Genomic DNA, 19767 nt, shown 5'->3' with positions numbered 1-19767 from the left:
CCATGGGATGCTTTACTATGTTTTAAGATCTTCATTAAATACAAGTGACTGTTGTTTCGCAAAGAACTTCAACAGTGTAGATTTTGATCTCTTTTTGTAATTAATTGGTCTTCAATGAGATGGACAGCTAATATCCAAACAAGATTCTCAATCGATTAAAGCAACTGAAACAAAGGTAACCTTCATTCAAATGTAATCTTGAAATACATTTGATTCAGTCTCCATCTAAAATTCTAGCATTCTAGCAATCTAAAATTGAGCTGCTTGACGGAGCTGTTAAGCTAGTAAGATAACTTTATTTGTGGATTGACATGAAAAGGAAATTTCCAAGAAGATGTTTCTAAGCTAGTAACAGGATTTATGGCACAAGTTGAAAGCAAACCAAAATGGGATATCTGTGTTGGCACTAATTTTTTAATAATTGCTGTTGTCAGTGTCTTTGATTAATGGGAATAGGTCTGTATTTGTTAGTAAAATGTCCTGAAGCTATAATTAATATGTTAATCACGTGTGGAACTGGTACCAGTAAAATGTTAGCCTTTTTTCCCCCTTCCCACATCTTATACTTTGGTTTTTTTGCTTCTCTTGAGTTTTGCTTCTTTGACCAAGTGACGGATTAGTTGTTACTCAGCGCTTCATCCTTCAGGGTGATTGTTAACCCCTTCCATCCTCAATGGTTATATGATAGCTCCAGTCCTAAACCTGTCTGCATTAGGTTAGGCTTCTCTACTTGTGTTTCTCCTCAGGAAGTCCGCACCCCTCTTCTTGTCCTCCTTGACTTGTCCTGCCTCCACTTTGCTGCCCCAGCCTAGCCTGGTGACCATTCATTTGGCCAGTTTATTGCATTTCAATAAGATATTGAGTTAACCAGAACAAAAATGGAGAGCTAATTCCAAGTTTGTTTTTGAGTGTGAGAGTGGAGTTTCATTACCTATCAAACTAAAGAAAAGTAAGGAAACATGGCATCTGAAACATACACACAACAAAGATAATACAATTTAAGGGAGGAGAGTGTTCATGCAGAAAGGAAGGTGTGGGCAGTTGCAGTTTAACTGTTACTGACCTTGCATTGCAAGAATGAAGCCCTGAGTCCCGGTGGTTTTGTTGTCCTTTTCCTTGGGAATCGAAAAGGTCGTAGATAACCTTGATTTCTTTTCCCAAGTTGCTGTTTCACCCCAGTGTTCATTTCTGAAATTGAGGAAGAAAGAAAACCTTTCAGTATCTTCGTAGTCATTAGTCCATGTTGCTTCGTTTCTTCTCTTGCTCAAAGCAAGCTACGAAAATATGATTAACTTGTATATTCCAAGTCTAGCTCTGTTGTCTTTCTCAAATTGAATGGCCAGCAGGTAAACGTTCATCTCTAATATGTGCAGTTATTGTGCAAGTGTAGGTAAAACAAGAGATGCAGATTTCTTGACATCTCGCTGAATTCCAATGTCTTTCGATTAAAATGGCAATTCAGATTCTCTTGATTTTCTATATTCTATGTCAGCTTCCTGAACTTGTCAGGCAATATCCATGGTGTCATTTCTTAAAGACATATTTAGTCTATAAAAGTCTCAAGTGTTGAAGTCAAGTGATGGAAATTAAATAATGATAGGACATTTTCACAACATTCGTAACACCTGGTAACAGGAGCACCTTAACTTTGTTAACATATGTATTATTCTGTTCTTTCCAGATGCCAAGTCTGTGGAAGGAGGGAGTATATACAGTGAGACAACTGGCCAGAGGAAAGATAGCTCTTCCAGATCCTCAGCTTGTGTGGTTGATACCACCACCAATCTTGGGCAGCAAGCTGGTGACAATTCCAGAGGATGGAAAGGTATGGTTTTTAACAGAGCTATCTGGCTTCCAATGGGCAGTTCAAAATATTTTTTATTTAAAAGAGTAAAATTTTGGAAATGATGATTTAATATTTTCAGGATGACTGCATTTTAGACCCTAAAGAAAATATTAGCTATCAGTAGATTTTCCTTTGGGATGTTTTGTTTATTCTTTGTGCTTATGGTTTTTGTCAACTCGTGGTCTATTTATTTATTCATGAGCAATCCCTCGCATGCCATTGTTTGCAGCAAAGCTGATGTTACGCTGAATAAATACTGGCATGTTGATGGTGTGATTGGCCTGGTAATGCAGAGGCCCAGACTCATGCTATAGAATAACACTGGATTGAAAGCCAGTTTTGACAATTCAATTGTCTTAAGAACACATCTGACTCAAATAATGTTCTTCAGGGAAGGAAAGTTGTCCTTATCTGATCTGGTCTCCATGTGACTCCAAACCCACAGCAACCTGGTTGACTCGAAGTTGCCCTCAGATAAGGCTGAGCAAGCCACTTGGCTCAGAGTCAACCACATTGCTCTGCGTCTGGAGTCACATGTAGGCCAGACTGGATAAGGAAGGCAAGTAACAGGAGAACAGCAGACACCATGGGACCTGTTTCTCTGCTTTAATCAGGTGGAATTAGTGGGGTTTATTGTGTGCCTTTTGGAGTCTATGTAAAACACCCATATTTAGCAATCTACTCGTGGTAAATTTGAACTTTAATTATCTCCATTTTCTGTCTGCCTGCTGTAGAGCTTAAGCACTTCAACCAATATAGTTTCAAAACAGACTTCCTCCTGTTTGGCACAGACACTTATCCTGCTTGGTGTCTTGCTTCATTTATGGTGATGTGATCTGTTTAAGACCTTTCTGCAGTCTTAAATCAATCACATTTCATTCTCTCACCCTGCATTTTAATGTTGCAAATGTAATACTGTCAGAAGCTTCATGAGTGTTTGTTTATCTCCAATTTTTGCCTAGCAGTTTGAGTCAGAACTCACATGACACCAGGTTATAGTCCAACTGGTTTATTTGAAATCACGAGTTTTTAGAGCAGTGCTCTGAAAGCTTGTGATTTTAAATAAACCTGGTGTCCTGTGACTTCGGACTTTTTCCAGCCCAGTCCAACACCGGCACCTCCACATCACTGCGTTTCTGAGACTGGCTTGGGAGCTGGGCAGGGTGAGATGGTATTACTGTACTGGCAGGTGTTCACCTGTCAACAGCCCCTACCTTTTAACAAACTGTTGAAAATCTGAGCGCCCCCCCCCCCCACAACTGCAAAGCTCAAGAATGTGAGCTTCCTGCCGCTGGCGTGTGACTTTTTGACCCACGCCCTGCCCTTCGCTAGCTTAGGAAACACCTGCTTGAAAAGACGATAGCTTTTGGTTTGTAACAGCAATGAGCAGCTTGGGGTCAACACTCACAATCATTACAAGATCCTCAACTTGAAGCTGAGCTAAAAGTGCTGTCATCCTAATTGTGTGGTCTGAGGGTTTTTTTTTTGGAAAATGCATGACGGGCAACACTTTTCGGCACTGCGCTAAGATTGGGTAAACAAAATGCCAATAAGAAATTTCTGTTGCTGTCTAAGAAATCCAAATCAGTCTGATATAAATATTTTTGTTAAAAAAATCTTTAAATTCTTGTAAATCTCACTTAAATTTCAAAGTCAGAAGTTACACAATACCAGGTTATAGTCCAACAGGTTTATTTGGTTCACCTGACAAAGGAGCAGCTCTCCAAAAGCTTGTGATTTCAAATAATCCTGTTGGACTATAACCCGGTGTCGTGTGACTTCTGACTTTGTCCACCTCAGTCCAACACTGGCACCTCCACATCATGAGTTAGATTTCATCAGCGATACTGTTGTTGGATCACCACTGATTTTTGCTGTAAAATGCTTAATGTGTTCATTTATCCATCTGTTGCCTTGAGCTCGTGTTCATTCTGAATTAGTGTTGGTTTGATTTTTGAGACAAACGGCAGGTCAACATTGAGAAATTATTATAAGGATACTCACTGAGACTAAATTATCACTAACTAACTTGCATTTTCATTGAACAAAAAAAACTAAATAATTTTGGATGCTGGAAATCAGAAACAAAAATTCTGAAGAGGGGTCACTGGACCATGAGCATCAGCTCTGATTTCTCACCACAGTTGCTGCCAGACTTGCTGAGTTTTTTCAGCAATTTCTGCTTTTGTTTCAGGAATTTGCTTGCTTGCTGAAGGTTTTTTACTCAAACCATGGTGCAATCCTGCAGGAACTCAAACTTTGCTCCAGGTCATTTGCTGAAGCTATAATGATACGTGTGTAGCTGCAGTGTCCCTGCCTCTGAGCTAGGAGCTCCCAGTTCAAACCCCTCTTTTGGACTGTGGGTGGTCAAACAAATGTAGCCAAACAAGCTGAGTTGTAACTTGGAAATCCTTCCAACATAACACCTATGGTGGGAGATAAGAGCAAGGGGCAAGGATTTCCAGTCAGCCATGTTGTCCCAGTGAGATGAGAGCCTCTAGCATCCATAGCTCTAGGCTACAAAATGGATGTTCTAGTGTATGCTGCCACCAACATCCATTCTGTACTGGTGGGTTGGGGATTGGGTTAGGAATGGGGCAGAGGTGGCGTGAGTGGGAGGTGGGGTGGAGGGAGCATGGACGATGTGGAGAAGGGAGGGTGTGGAGATGGGGACAGGGAGGTTGTGGAGATGGGGACGGGGAATTGGGCGGAGTACCGGGAGTGGGATGACTGCATCGGACTGCTGTCAGCTTTCCAGCTTGAATTAATTTGGGAACGTGTTTTCTTGTCCTATTTATGCTACACATGATGGTGCTGTTAGTTGGACATGTCTTCAGGCAGAGAACTCAGAAGTTGAGGATGCATGTCTTGGGCAAAATGCCTTTTGTTGTTGTCACTGCAGCATTAGGAAGGTCTATGGGACAATGAGTTCTGTATCTGGCTTAAGGCTGGTCTTGATGGTTTCTTGTGTGACCTCCTAACTCAAAATTGCTCAATCTGGTCAGTCAGCAGATTCCCTGTCTCTCCCTGCTTCACCCAGAGAGTGGGTGGCCTGGGCAATTCTCTGACACACAGTGGTTGAGGCCAAAACATTCAATGTTTTCAACAAGGGGTAAGATACCGTTTGTTGGGCTGAAGGGATAAAAGGGTTTGTGGAGCAAGGGGAACTGAGGACTGAGTTGAATTATTGGCCATGATTCTCTTGAATGGTGGAGCAGGTTCGAGGGGGCAGATGGCCTCCTCCAACTCATATTTTCTGTGCTTCTCCTTCTCAAGTTTGTTGATCTATGTTGCTCAATAATACTTCTGTGAGGCACTTTGAGATGCTCTGCTGTATTAAAGGCACTGTACAAAACAAAGATCTTGTTTCTGTTCAAGCTTTTGTGTGCCCTGACTGTCCCTGCTGGAAGTTGAATGTTGCAGCCTCCTCTCTTGGCCTCTGTCAGAAGGCTCCTGAAAGCTGGCAACTGTATTACTTTTCTTCATCAGGGCAGCATTTCTGAGGGGGGGAGCGCAAGCAGCTGCCAACAACATCAAAAGGGTCCAGGTTTCACCAGCGGCCCAGTGGAGACAATCTCTGCCCATCGTATTCCCAAACCTGAAAGAGCAGGGCGATGCAGATTTAAATTCCAGTTTTCAGTGAGTTAGCCGACACACAGCTTGGACAGCACTTGAGCAGCTGCAGTTCAGCTCTCCTTCCCTGAACGAGTAAATCAACCTTTCCATCGCCAGCCATCAACCCCTGTTGACAAGTGAGTGTATGTGTGTAAGTGTATGTGTGTAAGTGTGTGTGTGTAGGGGTGTGTGTGTGTAGGTGTCAGGTGATGACAGGTGTGGCCCTGATTCCACACTGATGCCTGGTGTCTCGGCTCTCACGACTAGGGTGATTTCTCGGGGAGAAACAGCAGGATACTGCACATACAGACTTTAATCAGTCGCACAAAGATCAGGACTTTCAGGAGACCAGCTGCAGTGAGGCAAAAAGAAATAAACTGAGGAAAAGTGACGCTCATCATGCAGTGGAAGTGAAAATTACTCACTTTCTACCTAAAAAGTAACTAATTTACCAAACGTTTAATTTTTATCTCTTTTGTTTCAGCCTTGAAACCATGTCGGTCCCAAATAGCTTAGAACCAGTTGAGTTGTCTCAGTGGTTAGCACCGCTGCCTCAAAGCACCAGGGACCCGGGTTTGATTCCACCTTCAAAAGACTGTCTTTGTGGAGTTTGCACATTCTCCCTGTGTCCACTTGGGTTCCCTCCCGCTGCTCCAGTTTCCTCCCACAGTCCAAAGATGTGCAGATTAGGTGGGTTGGCCATACTAAATTACTCAGTGTCCAAGGATGTGCAGGCTAGATGGATTAGCCATGGGAAATGTGGGGTTATAGGGATAGGGTGGGTGGGGGGGGGTGGGTTGCATCTGGGTGGGACCCTCTTCAGAGGGTTTCTGTGGACTCAATGGGCCGAATGGCCTGTTTCCACACTGTAGGGATTCTGAGAGTCATTTGTATGTTCTCCGCCCCTGTTCTGGCTGGTTTACCAGTTCAGCATAAAAGTGGTCTATTGGCCTCAAAGAGTTTTAACTTTGAACTAGAGAACTGACAAGAGATTGATTGTACTAACCCCCAGAAATGGTACCTGAGGCCAGTAGCCCAGGAAGATTTATGTACAGGGAAAAGGGAGCCTGTATTCACATAATTGGAATTTCGCAGCCAAGTCAGTATTTTTCCAGTACAGTCACTCTGTTGGTTTAGTAACACTGCCACCATTTTGCGTATTAAACCCACACAAACGATAAATGAACAAACTCTTGATGTTTGAGACACAAATGTTAACCAGGGAGGTGGAAACATCATTGACTTCGACTTGAGAATAGCAGACGGGGGTTCACTTTAATATCTCATCCAAAAGCAATTCCTCTGTCAGTGTGACAGTAAGGCAGGACAGCATTTCAGTGATCACCTGAATTGATTGCTCAGTTCTCCATGGATTTCAAACAGTAACCCTCCCATTCAGAGCTGGAAGTTGAGAGAAATTCAGATTCAATTTTGCACATGGACTCTTGCGAGAAATTGTTAACACATCCAAGAAAAGGGAAGCATAACAAGAGATTTCCCTGCTGTAACCTGACCATGGAACATGTTTTAGTCTTTTTTTATTTTAAAGATTATTGAACCTCAAAAAAACACACTGCTTTTCATAGCTCAGAGAGAGGAGTGCTATTGGGAAGACATAGTTCAAGTAAACTAATAGTGGGGTAACGTTACATTAATTCTCTTCTTACAATGAATTACTGGTACAGCACTCTCAGGAATGTGGCTTCACTTGGTGCATGGGGATTCATTTCACTGAGTGTGATCGCAGCATTAAAGGATCCTTGACTCGGTGCTAAGTGACGATTTGCAGCTTTCTTGTTGCAAGAAAGCTGGCCATGCAAAGGGTCTTTTGCTGATTAAAGCTAATGTATGGATTTTTTTTTCCCTCAACTAGCAGTGAATGAATTAAGGTGTACGTTTTCAGCTTCACTTTTCTGGAACAATACCAGTCAAGCTTTCCCTCAAAAACAATAAATAGAACTCAAATTTGTCAATGGGGATGGGTCTAGGGTGGCCACAGAAAGTTTGTCTGTCCCCTTGTGGGAGAGTCTAGGACCAGAGGACGGAATTTGAAATTAAAGGGGTCACCCATTCAATACAGGGATGAGGAGGAATTTCTTCTGAGAATAGTGAATGTGTGGAATCCTTTACCAGAGAGGGCTGTCGAGGACCAGGTCGTTCTGTTTATTCAGCAAGGACATTGAGAGTTATATGGAAAAGTCAGGAAAGTGGAGTTGAGCATTATCAGATCAGCCATTGTATTGAATGGCAGAGCAGACTTGATGGACTGAGTGGCCTACTTCTGTTCCTGTGTATTATGGTCTTCTAGTTTTAAGCTTGAGATCAGAAGGTGGTGACTATTTTGGGTCTGGTTAATAAAATTTAAAGTTCTGAGACCTTAGTGACCCTTCGGTTGTCATTGAAAATATTTCAACAGCAATTTTGTATTTATGTAACATCTTTAATGTGGGAAATGTGCCACCCTTATTTTACTGGGGCAGAAAACAGATAAAAGTGATGATAGAGGATTAGATGTTCAACCATATTGTGTAGGTTGAAAATGCTGCTCAGAAGTTTTGCTCAGAAGCTGGACTTCCAGAGAGTTTTTACGATGATTGCAGAATTTATGGAGAAAGTCCCAGACAATGTACATGTGTGGCTGAAGGATCAGCTGCCGGTAGTGGCAGGTACAAATGGAAGGAGCATGTAAAAAAGACCAGGGGCCTAAGGGTGCAGAGGAGGGTATATGACCGAAGGAGAGAGGTTGAGGAAAGATTGTGTAGAATTTAACAAGGTCAGATGTGTTTGCTTTATTCAAAGTCTTTGACTGCAGGAAAGATGCAGAAGGAAAAGGATAATCTTACTGCAGCAACAGGGATGCACCCTGTCTGCAAAACTAGTGTTGATATGTTCAAAATCAGGATGATTCTCTTCTCGAATGTCAAACCTGGCTGCAATAATTACTGATTGAATGAATTAGAAGTACAGTATTGGCTCACCTTCTCTCACTTCAAAACCAGTTTGAATGAATGATTGGTTGGTTGTTATCACGTTGACCAAGATAGTGATAGGTGGTGTTTTGTGTGCCCAACAGGCAGATGGTGCCATACAGAGTACATCAGGGAAGTAGAATAGAGTGCACAATAGAGTGTTACAGCCACAGAGAAAATAGGCAAAAGTGAGGACTGCAGATGCTGAAGATTAGAGTCAAGATTAGAGTGGTGCTGGAAAAGCGCAGCAGGTCAGGCAGCATCCAAGGAGCAGGAAAATCGATGTTTCAGGCAAAAGCCCTTCAGGAATTCCCGATGAAGGGCTTTTGCCTGAAACATCGATTTTCCTGCTCCTCGGATGCTGCCTGACTTGCTGTGCTTTTCCAGCACCACTCTAGCCACAGAGAAAGTGCAGAGCGAGAGAGATCAGAATTAACACTTGAAAGGTCTGTTCAAAAGTTTGATAGCAGCAGGGAAGAAACTGTTCTTGAATCTATACTTACGTGTATTCAAACTTCTATATTTTCTGCCTGTTGGAAGAGGGTGGAAGAGCATGTAACTGGGGTGGGAGGTGTCTTTGTTCATGATGTGGAGGAGCCGGTGTTGGACTGGGGTGGACAAAGTTAGAAATCACACAAAGTTAGAAACCAGGTTATAGTCCAACAGGTTTATTTGGAAGTAGAAGCTTTCGGTACACCAAATAAACCAGTTGGACTATAACCTGGTGTTGTGTGATTCTTAACTTTGATAATGTTGGTCGCTATCCCAAGACAGTGGGAAGTATAGATGGAGTTAGTAGTTGGAAGGCTGGTTTACGTGATGGACTGGGAGGAGGCTAGAAGAACACAGCAAGCCAGGCAGCATTAGGGCATGGAGAAGACAGCGTTCGGGCATAACACTTCTTCAGGACTGGCGGGGTAGGTGTAGGGGGAGTTGCAGATAAGGGGGAGGCGGGGGGCAGGATGGTGAAGTGGGGAGCGGTGAAGACAGGCAGAGGGTACGACCTCGGTCAATGGGAGGAATGAATTTGTTTGGTGGCAGGGAGGAGTGGAAGGGAGGGGGGAAGGGTTGGGAAGGGAGGTTATTTGAAATTGGAAAACTCGATGTTGAGTCCTCCGAGCTATAGGCTGCCCAGGAGGAAGATGAGAGGGTACGACCTGGTGCGTCAATGGGAGGAATGATGGATTGGGCTGTGTTCACAACTCTGAAGTTTCTTGTGATCTTGGGAAGAACAGTTGCCATTGACACACTGTGATAACTCCAGATAGAATGCTTTCTATGTGCATTTATGAAAATGGGTATGCGTCCTTATGGATATGCCGAATTTCCTCAGCCTCCTAAGGCAGTAGAGATGACTTTCTGCTTTCTTGATCATTGCATCAACGTTGGTGGACCAGGACAGACTGTTGGTGATCATCCCTCCCAGGAACATGATGCTCTTGACCATCTCCACCTCCGCACCGTTGATGCAGATGGGGCTCTGCCCTCACTCTGCTTCCTGAAGTCAGTGATGAATAATGTCAAAAATCACACAGCACCAGGTTATAGTCCAACAGGTTTAATTGGAAGCACACTAGCTTTCGGAGCGTCGCTCCTTCATCAGGTGGTAGTGAAGGGCTCAATCCTAGCACACAGAATTTACAGCAAAATTTTACAGTGTGATGTAACTGAAATTATACATTGAAAAATTGATTGTCTGTTAAGCCTTTCATCTGTTAGAATATCATAGTTTCACTTCTTTCATGTGTAAATCACAAAACCTTTTTTTAAAAAGTTGCATTCTTGAGTTAACTGTTAACGATGGTGATAGCTAGACAATATGTTGAAGGTGTTCTCTGTCTTTGCCATGATGTTTAGATTGATTCTAATCTAAAAAGTGAGATAACTGAATTTTACATAAATTCATGCAGTTTTTGAGCTCAGAGTTCTACATGAATGCATGTAGTTTTTGAGTAAAGTACAATGTAACCCTGCAAGTACAAATTCATCCCACAAAATATGTGTGCATGTGGGTCTGTATCTGTGTAGTGAGTGCAGAGTGTCTTAAGTCTGTGAGGGGGTGCATGTGTGAGTGTTGATGTGTGTGGGTGTGTCTGTGTGCGCGTCTGTCTATATGTGTGTGTGTGAGAGAGAGAGTTGTAGGATGGTGTGTGTGTATAGTGCAATGGTGGTCACCTATAATGTGACATGAACCCAAGGTCCCGGTTGAGGCCCTCCCTATGGGTACCGAACTGAGCTATCAGCCTCTGCTCGGCCACTTTTCGCTGCTGCCTGTCCCGAAGTCCGCCTTGGATGGTCACCCGAAGGTCCGAGGCTGAATGTCCTGGACCATGTCATTCAATAATGTCATTCTCTTTCTTGATGAAGAATTACCTCTGTTTGAAGTGGGTGTGGATGCTTCCTAAAGCTCTCAGTAAACAGTAGAAAATGAATTTACCTTTGAAGGTTTCCTGCATTCTTATAGTTATGTCAAGAATAGGTTTGAGTGACTATCAGAGGTGCTGTATGGTGATTAAAGCAGTTAGGATTGCAAGTTTACTTCATTTCTGCATTAATCCATAAATTGTGATGTTTTTGACAATGCTTTACTCACATTAACTCACCCAGAATTACTTCTATTGATAGCACTGTTATGTGAGATATTCCAGTATTCCTAAGTAGGACATCAGTGAGTTTAAGTCGAAAAGTATGACGCTGGAAAAGCACAGCAAGTCAGGCAGTATCTGAGGAGCAGGAGAGTCAATGATGAGCTTACACCCAAAACATCAACTCTCCTGCTCCTCTGATGCTGCCTGACCTGAGTGCTTTTCAACTCTGACTCTCCAGCATCTACAGCCGTCACTTTCTCTACCAGTGCGTTTGTACCCATGTAGCTCTATTATTGCATATATTTCTCTTTAGTTTGGTTTCCTTCAAGGAAAGACTATGCCACCACAAGTGTGCTTGCCCATGCTAATCACATGAACTGTTTCAGCAAATAGTGTTCTTTGGAAATTTAAATTGGTTGAAGACTGAGCTCAACGGGAGAAAAGAAAGAGTTAACTGAAAATTCTAGCCAATTCAACCATTGATCTTTTGCAAACAACATGGCATATTAGAAGCTTTGTAACTGTGTAATCGTCCTGTGTGTCTCAAAGTGACAAGACAGCCAGGTGTTTAATTTGACAGCTTGATGGATATGCAAGTTTGTACACCGCTTCTGCCCTGCAGGATAACATGGGCACTTTCAACTGAAACCCGTTATATCTAGGGAAAGTTGAGGTTAACCTGTTGACAATGCTTAAACAACAGAACTTGGATGGTGGAGCTGAACTTGTTATAGTTTGTGTTTTCACTGAAATGGTTCCTTTTTACAGTTTCTCTGCCACTGAAGAGCTTTTTTTGTGTGTAACCTTCAGTTCTGGGATAGTGGCAGTGACCTGTTATTTGTATGTACAATTTCAATGAGATTTGCAAATGCACGAGTATTTTTAGATCCTAGAATTTGATTCCGATTGAAAGAGGTTAGAACGGTCAGTATTAAAAAAGCTTCATCTCAAAATGTCCCTCAATTTATGAGCAAAATTATCAAAGGCCTGGTTTGCTGAAGAGTAGTGCTGCATGACTTACCACGGTTCAAAACATCCAAAATAAAATTGTTAATTTGAATGTCCTAAATAGTGTGGGACTTGTAAAACATAATGAATTCATTTTTAGCTGAAAGCATACATTTTGATGCCAAGTGGAGAAAGGATCTTGAAAATGAACACACTAACCTGGCATGACTGTTAGCAAGAATGGAAAAGTCCTGCTTGCCTTGTCAGTTTAATAGGGTTTCGCTCTGTATTAACAGCAGCTCACTAGGTATGTGGGGTCCAGCAATCCAGAAGCAGCACGTCAAAACTTGGAATATCCAAGCCATTAATAGAAACACGACTGGTACAATTGACACAAAATGGGAGTTTTGTTTTCTTACTTGTAATGATAAATCATCTAGTTTTCTAAAAGTGCTTGTTTTCTTGATCTATCAAATGTAATTAGCTGTATTTGTGAATAACTTCCTTTACTTGTTCAATCTATTTATATTTTGTTTTTTTTTCTTTTGCAAAATCTCTAACCAAGGACTTTGTGGAAACATCCTGTGGACAAGTCTTCTGGGATTAAGTCTGACAGCAAATGTGATCTTTGCCTCAGTCTACCTCTACCAGGGTCTGCACTGATTAGAAAGCAGTAATTCAGGACACCTTCTGAAGAAGCTGTCAAAGATTTACGGTCCAGTCAACTGCTCCTTGTCTCTCTCAGCCTCACGCCGCAGGTGAACACTGCCTTTGCATTGTCAGTAAATCATCCCTCTGCCTTCAATGACAGCGTATAGGGTACAGGCAAGTTAGAGGAGTATAATGGGAAGGATGCAGCCTGCCTTGTCCTCCCAACAGGAATGGTGATTGGAATCTGCCCCCTCATCTATCCTGCAAACTTGTATTTGCATTTGGAATGAGTTTGATCTCGGCTCCATTGCATTGTATTTATTTCTGTAAAACATGTCGACTGAAAACGAAAGCACATTCATGTAGCTTACTACTGCATTGAGTGAATGCCAAGGGAATGCAATTTAACCGGCTATTGTTAAAATTCTTTTCATTTTCATATATAATTTTTAAAGACTTTTTGGCCTAGTTTCATTTTTTCGACTTTTTCCAACTGATGTAGTTTTCTTTTTGCTGCTTTGTTCTGGAACCTTGCAAAACCAGGTAAATTTAGCATCGAAACCTTGTTCCATGTTCACTGTTCGGGTAAAGAAATGATGTATGATGGCAATGGTGGTGCAATTTGCCGCACTCAGTAATGTATGTTCACCTCTGTACTGCCTCCATGATTGACGTCTCCCAGCTACTTGTCAATCTGAATGTATGTGATTAGCATTGCATCCCACTGGCTGCTGGGTAACGATCCACAATTGGAAAATATGTTTTCTAAAAATGTTGACGCAGCTCCAGAGAAATAAAACAAATTGGGCCTACCGCATCACTAAAGTTTACACACAATTGGTTAAATTGGAGTGACGCCGGCTAAAAGAAACTGGAAACACTGTGTATCCTGCCTTTCTACAAATGAGAAACCTTTAGTAATAGGATACAGATGTGGTGAAAGTAACTTAAATTTGACTTCTGAGTGTGATGGTTTTTTCTTCCTCTTCACTTTAAAGTTGGACATGATTCATCAATCCACCTTTTCTTGTTTATTACCTCAAGCACTAATGTAAAAGTCACACTTTTTAGACCAATTTTTAATGCGAGAAATCATGGGTGTTACATGCGTAATGTTTTCAAAGAGTTGATGTGCTTAATTTGGTCCTGAACAAAATCCAAAATTAACCATTACAAAGGAATAAAGTAAAAACCAACACACTCAAGAATTCATATTAATTTCTTGCCTTTCCTTATTTTCTAACTTTAGGAGCTAATGCATTTCAACTCCTGGATTATTCTCTGCCTTCAAAATTCATGGGCTTTGATCACTTTAATAAAAAACTAGGGAAATTGTTTACATGAGATAATCTGAAAAAAATCACTAAGGCAAAAATCATGGGGGTCAACCTTTATGCGAAATCAACTTTGACATGGGTCTATGTGCTAACTCTTACGAAAATGGACTGTTGGAAGATACAAGTGCAGTATCCTACAGGAACTATTTGGAGAGAAAAGGAAATCTTGCACTGAAAAGGGTTAATGCTACATTGTATGTTTCCAGTCCACGCATTCTTATACGGTTCAAGCTGACCTGCTACAGCTCAACTTACTGCCAAGTGATACTGACCAGGGCAAATGGACATTTGCAGCTGAACAAATGGGCAGAGTCAATTCTCCGAGGGTCTGTTTTCCCTTCTTCCTTTCAACCAGTTGGCTCAACAAAGTGGAACCTTTGAAACGAAGGCAAATATAAAACTATTTTTGAAGGGGGATGTGTGGAGTGGGGGAGGGGAATAGCTATCATCAAAAACACTGTTTTTGGCTCCTAGATCACAGACGATGCCTTTGTTGTCTGCTGTAGGTAGGGATAGTGCCTCAGGGAAGGTATACCTAAATGTCGGCTGTGGTAGAGCTGTGTTAAATAACAGCGTACAGACCCTCAAGTTAAATTCACAATTGATAGCAATGAATGTGGCTCCACTTTTTAAAGTAGACGTAAGGAATCAAGGTATGATAACCATATTGGGGTCGGACCCATTAGATCTTCTGAGGATAGCACTGAACTCCATTATAGGAAATCAGTGCTTGTCCTGACCCCTATGGATAGGAGATAACACTCTGTAATTTTGATCAGAAAACATGAACACGTCTGTATAGAATGCCAATGTGTAGAAAATAAACACTAGGACAAATTAACAGCTCCCTATTCTACTCTGAATTGAACATGTTCTAACCACTACAAAGAAATGGTAGACCATATGGCACTGTGTGTTTCTAGATTTAGGAGTTTAGCTTTAATCACAAACAAACACTAGCAAGAGGATTGGAAGCTTTGGATTAAGGAGAATTAAAAACAGTTGCACTTACGTGGCAATGGTGGCAAGTTACCCATGGTATGAGAATGGCTCACTTTACCAATTTGCCAACAAAACACAATTCATTCACTATACAAGAGTCCAAGTCTTGACTTCTGATATTCTGGCTACTGCGTACATTTCTTTTTTAGTCACTCATGGGATATGGGCATCACTGGCTGGGCCAAAATATATTGCCCATCTCTAATTGCCCAGAGGATTGTTCAGGTTTAGACCAGATGCGGTCATCAGTTTCCTTCCCTAAAGGACATTAGTGAGCCAGATGGCTTTTTTTTTTGTTAAAATGAGAATTGACAATTATTTTCACTTTTTTTTTAAATTGACTTCAAATTCCACCATCTGCCATGGTGGGATTGTGAACCTGGGTTCCCCAAAATGTTACCTGAGTCTCTGCTAACACCATTGAGCATTGCCTCAATTGCCTCCCTTAATTTGCATTCAATTTCCTAATCACAGAACAGTGTCCAGCTAATGAATTCGCACCATTCTACAGAACGCTAACAGAAATATCAAAGTCCGCCGATTAAAAGTCAATGTTAACCTTTCAGAATAACCATAGAAATCTTCTGACCAACAAATCTGTTACATTTTATATTGCCTACACCTCTACATCATTAGCATAGTGTAAGTGGGTTAGTGCATTGTTAGTATGTTGTAATGAGCGATATTTTGGGGAAAGTGATTGAAAATATTCCTCAAAAACATTTAACTTTTATGGACAAATGAAACAGTCATGGATTTGTGTGAGTCAGCACTGAATCTCAAGAGTTCCCATAAATCCAAATGCTTAAAACCATACTTTATACTTTCATAAATGGACCAAAGTCATGTGCAGACTAGATTTGTACTTTAATTAGTACAGAAAGCCTTACCTTTGGGACTGAAAAGAATTGGAATCTATTATTTATGAACTTCCAAATGTATTTTTAAAAAATTCTACTGCTGTGTTCCTGATATAAAAGTGACACCAAGGAACAGAACAGTCTGTCCTGCTCCAGTGTATGTCTCTCTTGGGTTTTTCCCCAGTATACAGAACTCAGATTATTTCAAGCTATTTGCTCACAATAACTTCTTTGGTGTTTTCTACACTGTGCCATTCTAATGTGCTCTTGCTTAGCATGTGCCATCCTTTGAGCTATGTGCTGCCAGTCTCTGATTGTTTGTTGTTTAGGCATGGTTTCTTGCACGTGCCACTTAGAAATGTGAACTTCTTTCTTTTATTCTGTGGTTTCCTGGCATCATCCACTCTAGCTGCATGTATCCTGTTGCTAATTTATTGCTGCTAACCTTTCTTGCAGCCTGTAGTTTTCTATTACTCCTGCAACAGTGGGAATTGTGCCCTAAGATTGCTTCCTTCAAGGAATCCTGTCCCGCTTCTCCCAATTCAGAGCCCAAATCCCAAGATATTCCACCAAATTTGAATTGCTGATGTTGAATTGAATTGAATTTATTGTCACGTGTACTGAGGCACAATGAAAAGCTTTGTCTTGCAAGCAATACAGGCAGATCACAGAGTTAAGTAGCATGGATAAGAGCATCTTGTGTACTTATGGGTAATGTTCCTACCTCTAAGCCAGGAGCCATGGGTTCCATTACTGATCCAGATGGTGCTTTCGTAACATGAACAAACAGATTAATTTTCAACTGGAAAATCCTACCGCTATGCCAGAATCAGTCGGTAAAATGGAGGTGGGTGGGAGTGTTCTCTGCATCAGTCTTGCTCAGTGGGCAGAGGTGCCCCTTGAGCTATAGGCTCTGGGACAGCTCGCTCTCCTGTTTCAGGTCAAATCCAGACATATTTATGTATGGGCATTCTCTGCCTGCTGCACCACCAAGTGAAAAATAAGAAGAGTTGATGCAAAGCAAATACTGATAATGATCATAGTCCAGGGCAGCGCTCTCATTTGAGAAAGAGTGATGACTGGTGATGAGATAAACCTGAGGTAACCTCAGCTGGTACGGGAATTGAACCCACGCTATTGACGTTACTCTGCATCGCCAGCCAGCCATCCATCCCACTGAGATATCCACTCCACCCCATACCACTGAGATGTCCATTCCTCACCATACCACAGAGATATCCACCGCTCCCCCAGCCCCAACTGAGCTAGCCACACACCCCCACTGAACCAGCTGCATAGATGTTATTTCATAGTCGCATGCCATCAAGATAGCAAATGGATGCATAAGCAATGAGTTCAGGATCAAGCAGTTGAGAGTGACCAATAGCAGGTTGAGTTGGATCCAGTAACGTAAAGCTCGAAGAACAGAGAGCTTTCTGGATTCTTGCTGTAGGCTAACACCGATACAGGGAGACTGCAGACATTTCTGTACATGCTACCCAGCTGATGTTATTCCCAGTTTTTCTTTGGCTGAGCTGTCACAGCATCAAATGCTTCCTTTCCTCGGGACCTTTTAAGGGGCGGTGTTTATACGTGTTCTGACATCACGTAATAGCTAACAAAATCATTCATCAGCTTAACCTATTTCAGATTCTTCCTTTAGATTCTGATGCTTTGATATTGCAGCTTTAATTCCTCCTGAGCCTAATTACATGAGGGTTGTTTTATTTTCTAATTTCAGTGCCTTTTTGCTAACAAAGCTGCTCTTGCCATTTCTGTAGTGTTTGTGGACAGGGTTATTTGGTTCAAACAGTCCTCTCACAGCTACTGAAAGAAAATACTGAATAATTTTGTCAAATGAATGCAGTGGGAGAGGGGGAGGCTGAGCTGCTTGTTGCTTTCCCCACAAGGTGAAGCCGAAAGCAAATCTTGAACCGGCTTAACAGCTTCTTTATGCAACAATTCAAAAACACAACAGTCCTCTCTCTGCTTATGAGTCTATGATATTATCTGTGTTGTTTACAGGATCTGTACAGTGAAACTTTTTTTTAGTGGTAATCTTTCACGGGATCTCCCTCAGTCTGAAACCCCAACACCTGAATGATGTACATATTTTTTGCATATATGCTGATGTGTCAGGTTACTTCCTAGTTGATCTTTCTCCCCCTCATTGTATTAACGCTGTTTGTGGCTTTTATCGTTTCTAAGCCAGTTGAAATCTCAGAATGAATTTTTTCAACTTATTTTTTGAACTCCTCCTGCCTGGCCTTATGTCAAGGCAAAGTGGGACTGGTCATAAAAAAGGAAGGTGAGATCACTACCAGAAATGCAGGTTAATGCTGTTATATGCCATTTTGTTTTTTGTTTTTTAAAAAAAAGAAATAAAAGTTGATGGCGAAAAGTTTATATTTCTTGGGTTTTTTCCTGCTTATAGTTAAATGTATATTTTAGCAAAAAGACACACATTTTCTGACCATCAAATTAAAGAATATCAATGTTTGGGCAAGTTGGCTCAGTGGTTAGCACTGCTGCCTCACAGTGCCAGGGACCCAAGTTTGATTCCTCCCTCTGGTGACTTTGCACACTCTGTGGTTCAATGTGGGTTTGCTCTGATTTCCTGTGTCTGCGTGGCTTTGCTTTGGTTTTCTCCCACAGTCCAAACGATGTACAGGCTAGGTGGATTGGCCATGCTAAATTGTCCACAGTGTCAAGGGATGTACAGGCTAGGTGAGTTAGCCATGGGAAATGCAGGGTCGGTGGGTGGGACTAGGTGGAATGCTCTTCAGCATGTTGGAGTGAACTTGATGGGCTAAATGACCTGCTTCCACACAGTAGGGATTTTATGAAGTATCTCACAATTTTGAACTGTCCAATTCTCCCCCTTCTCTGCTGTGCCTTCACCTCATATCTGAATTCAGCTCATCGGAATCATCTTTACAGCCTCTCTGACTGACACTGCTGAAGTTTGAGCCAGGTTTGTACAAAGAGCTCACAATGAAACTCCAGTTGAAGACAATTGATGTCAGAAATGAAAATACATTTTGTCTCCGCCCAGGCCGAATTCACGTGAGATAAAATGGAGACCAGTCTAACCAAATACCACCCCAACTGCGCTCATTTTATGAAGTTGTTACAATCCTGTAAAGATCCCTTTTAAAAGGAATGAATTTCCCAGCAATTACTGGAAATTACCAAACGGGAAGATTTCACACTTTGATTTTAGTTTGTTTTGTATCATAAATTCAACATCGATCAACCAAACAATAAGAACCACAGATGCTGGAGATCTGAAACAAAAATAGAAAACTAGAGAAACTCAGCAGATCTGGCAGCATCTATGGAGAGAGAAAACAGTTAATGTTTCAGCTCCAGTGACCTTTCTGAAGTAGCTGCCAGACCTGCTGAGTTTTTCCAGCATTTTCTGTTTCAGATCAAACAGTAATCAACAGGCAACAAATACAAACTAAAGAATATACTTTTGCGTTAACATACAATCAAGACATGACATGTACCCCTTGCACTGAGCTTCTGGAAAACATGTAGCATTGCAAAAACAAGCCTAAAGTTTGACCACGATCTCTAGCATTTATATCTACCACACTCAGTGAAGTGTCTTTCAAAAGTCATTTCTATCAGCCTGCATCTCTCAAATTCGACCTTCATTGGCAAGACCCACCTTGGCAAATTCTTGTGCAAAAGATCTTGTTACTTCTGTCCCCTATTTTATTGAACAGTCAACAAGCTATGGCAAACATTTTGCTTGGGTGTTAACAGAAAAACAGTATGTCTGTGCTCTTCACAGCAATAGCTACTCCACATTGCACCAGTTTCTTTGTCTCAAACATAGACCCTTTTCTGACAGAGTTACTGTGTCAATGTGTCAAAATATTCTCTGGATTTCAATAGGGTTCTATTTGAGTTTATCTCCCATGGCTATCAGATCACACTAGA

The 19767-nt window shown here is 41.6% G+C and overlaps 1 protein-coding gene across 4 annotated transcripts in view; it reads left to right on the top strand.

Annotated features, from left to right (window-relative positions):
- tmem201 (transmembrane protein 201) overlaps positions 1-18217 on the top strand; it is a 174005-nt gene extending 155788 nt beyond the window's left edge. For all 4 annotated transcript variants that reach the window (XM_043676180.2, XM_043676178.2, XM_043676179.2 and 1 more), the window contains 2 exons: positions 1682-1825; positions 12532-18217. In XM_043676180.2, coding sequence (XP_043532115.1) covers positions 1682-1825; positions 12532-12629 — 242 coding nt within the window. In that variant the 3' untranslated portion in view covers positions 12630-18217. The remainder of the gene's footprint in view (positions 1-1681; positions 1826-12531) is intronic.
- Positions 18218-19767: the final 1550 nt, after the last annotated feature.

Source organism: Chiloscyllium plagiosum, unplaced genomic scaffold (genome assembly GCF_037043375.1).
Source record: "Chiloscyllium plagiosum isolate Xiang-an unplaced genomic scaffold, Cpla_swu_hap1 HiC_scaffold_37, whole genome shotgun sequence".
Classification (NCBI taxonomy): Eukaryota; Metazoa; Chordata; class Chondrichthyes; order Orectolobiformes; family Hemiscylliidae; genus Chiloscyllium; species Chiloscyllium plagiosum.
Note: the sequence above shows the minus strand (reverse complement) of the source record. Positions and strands in the feature narration are given on the sequence as shown.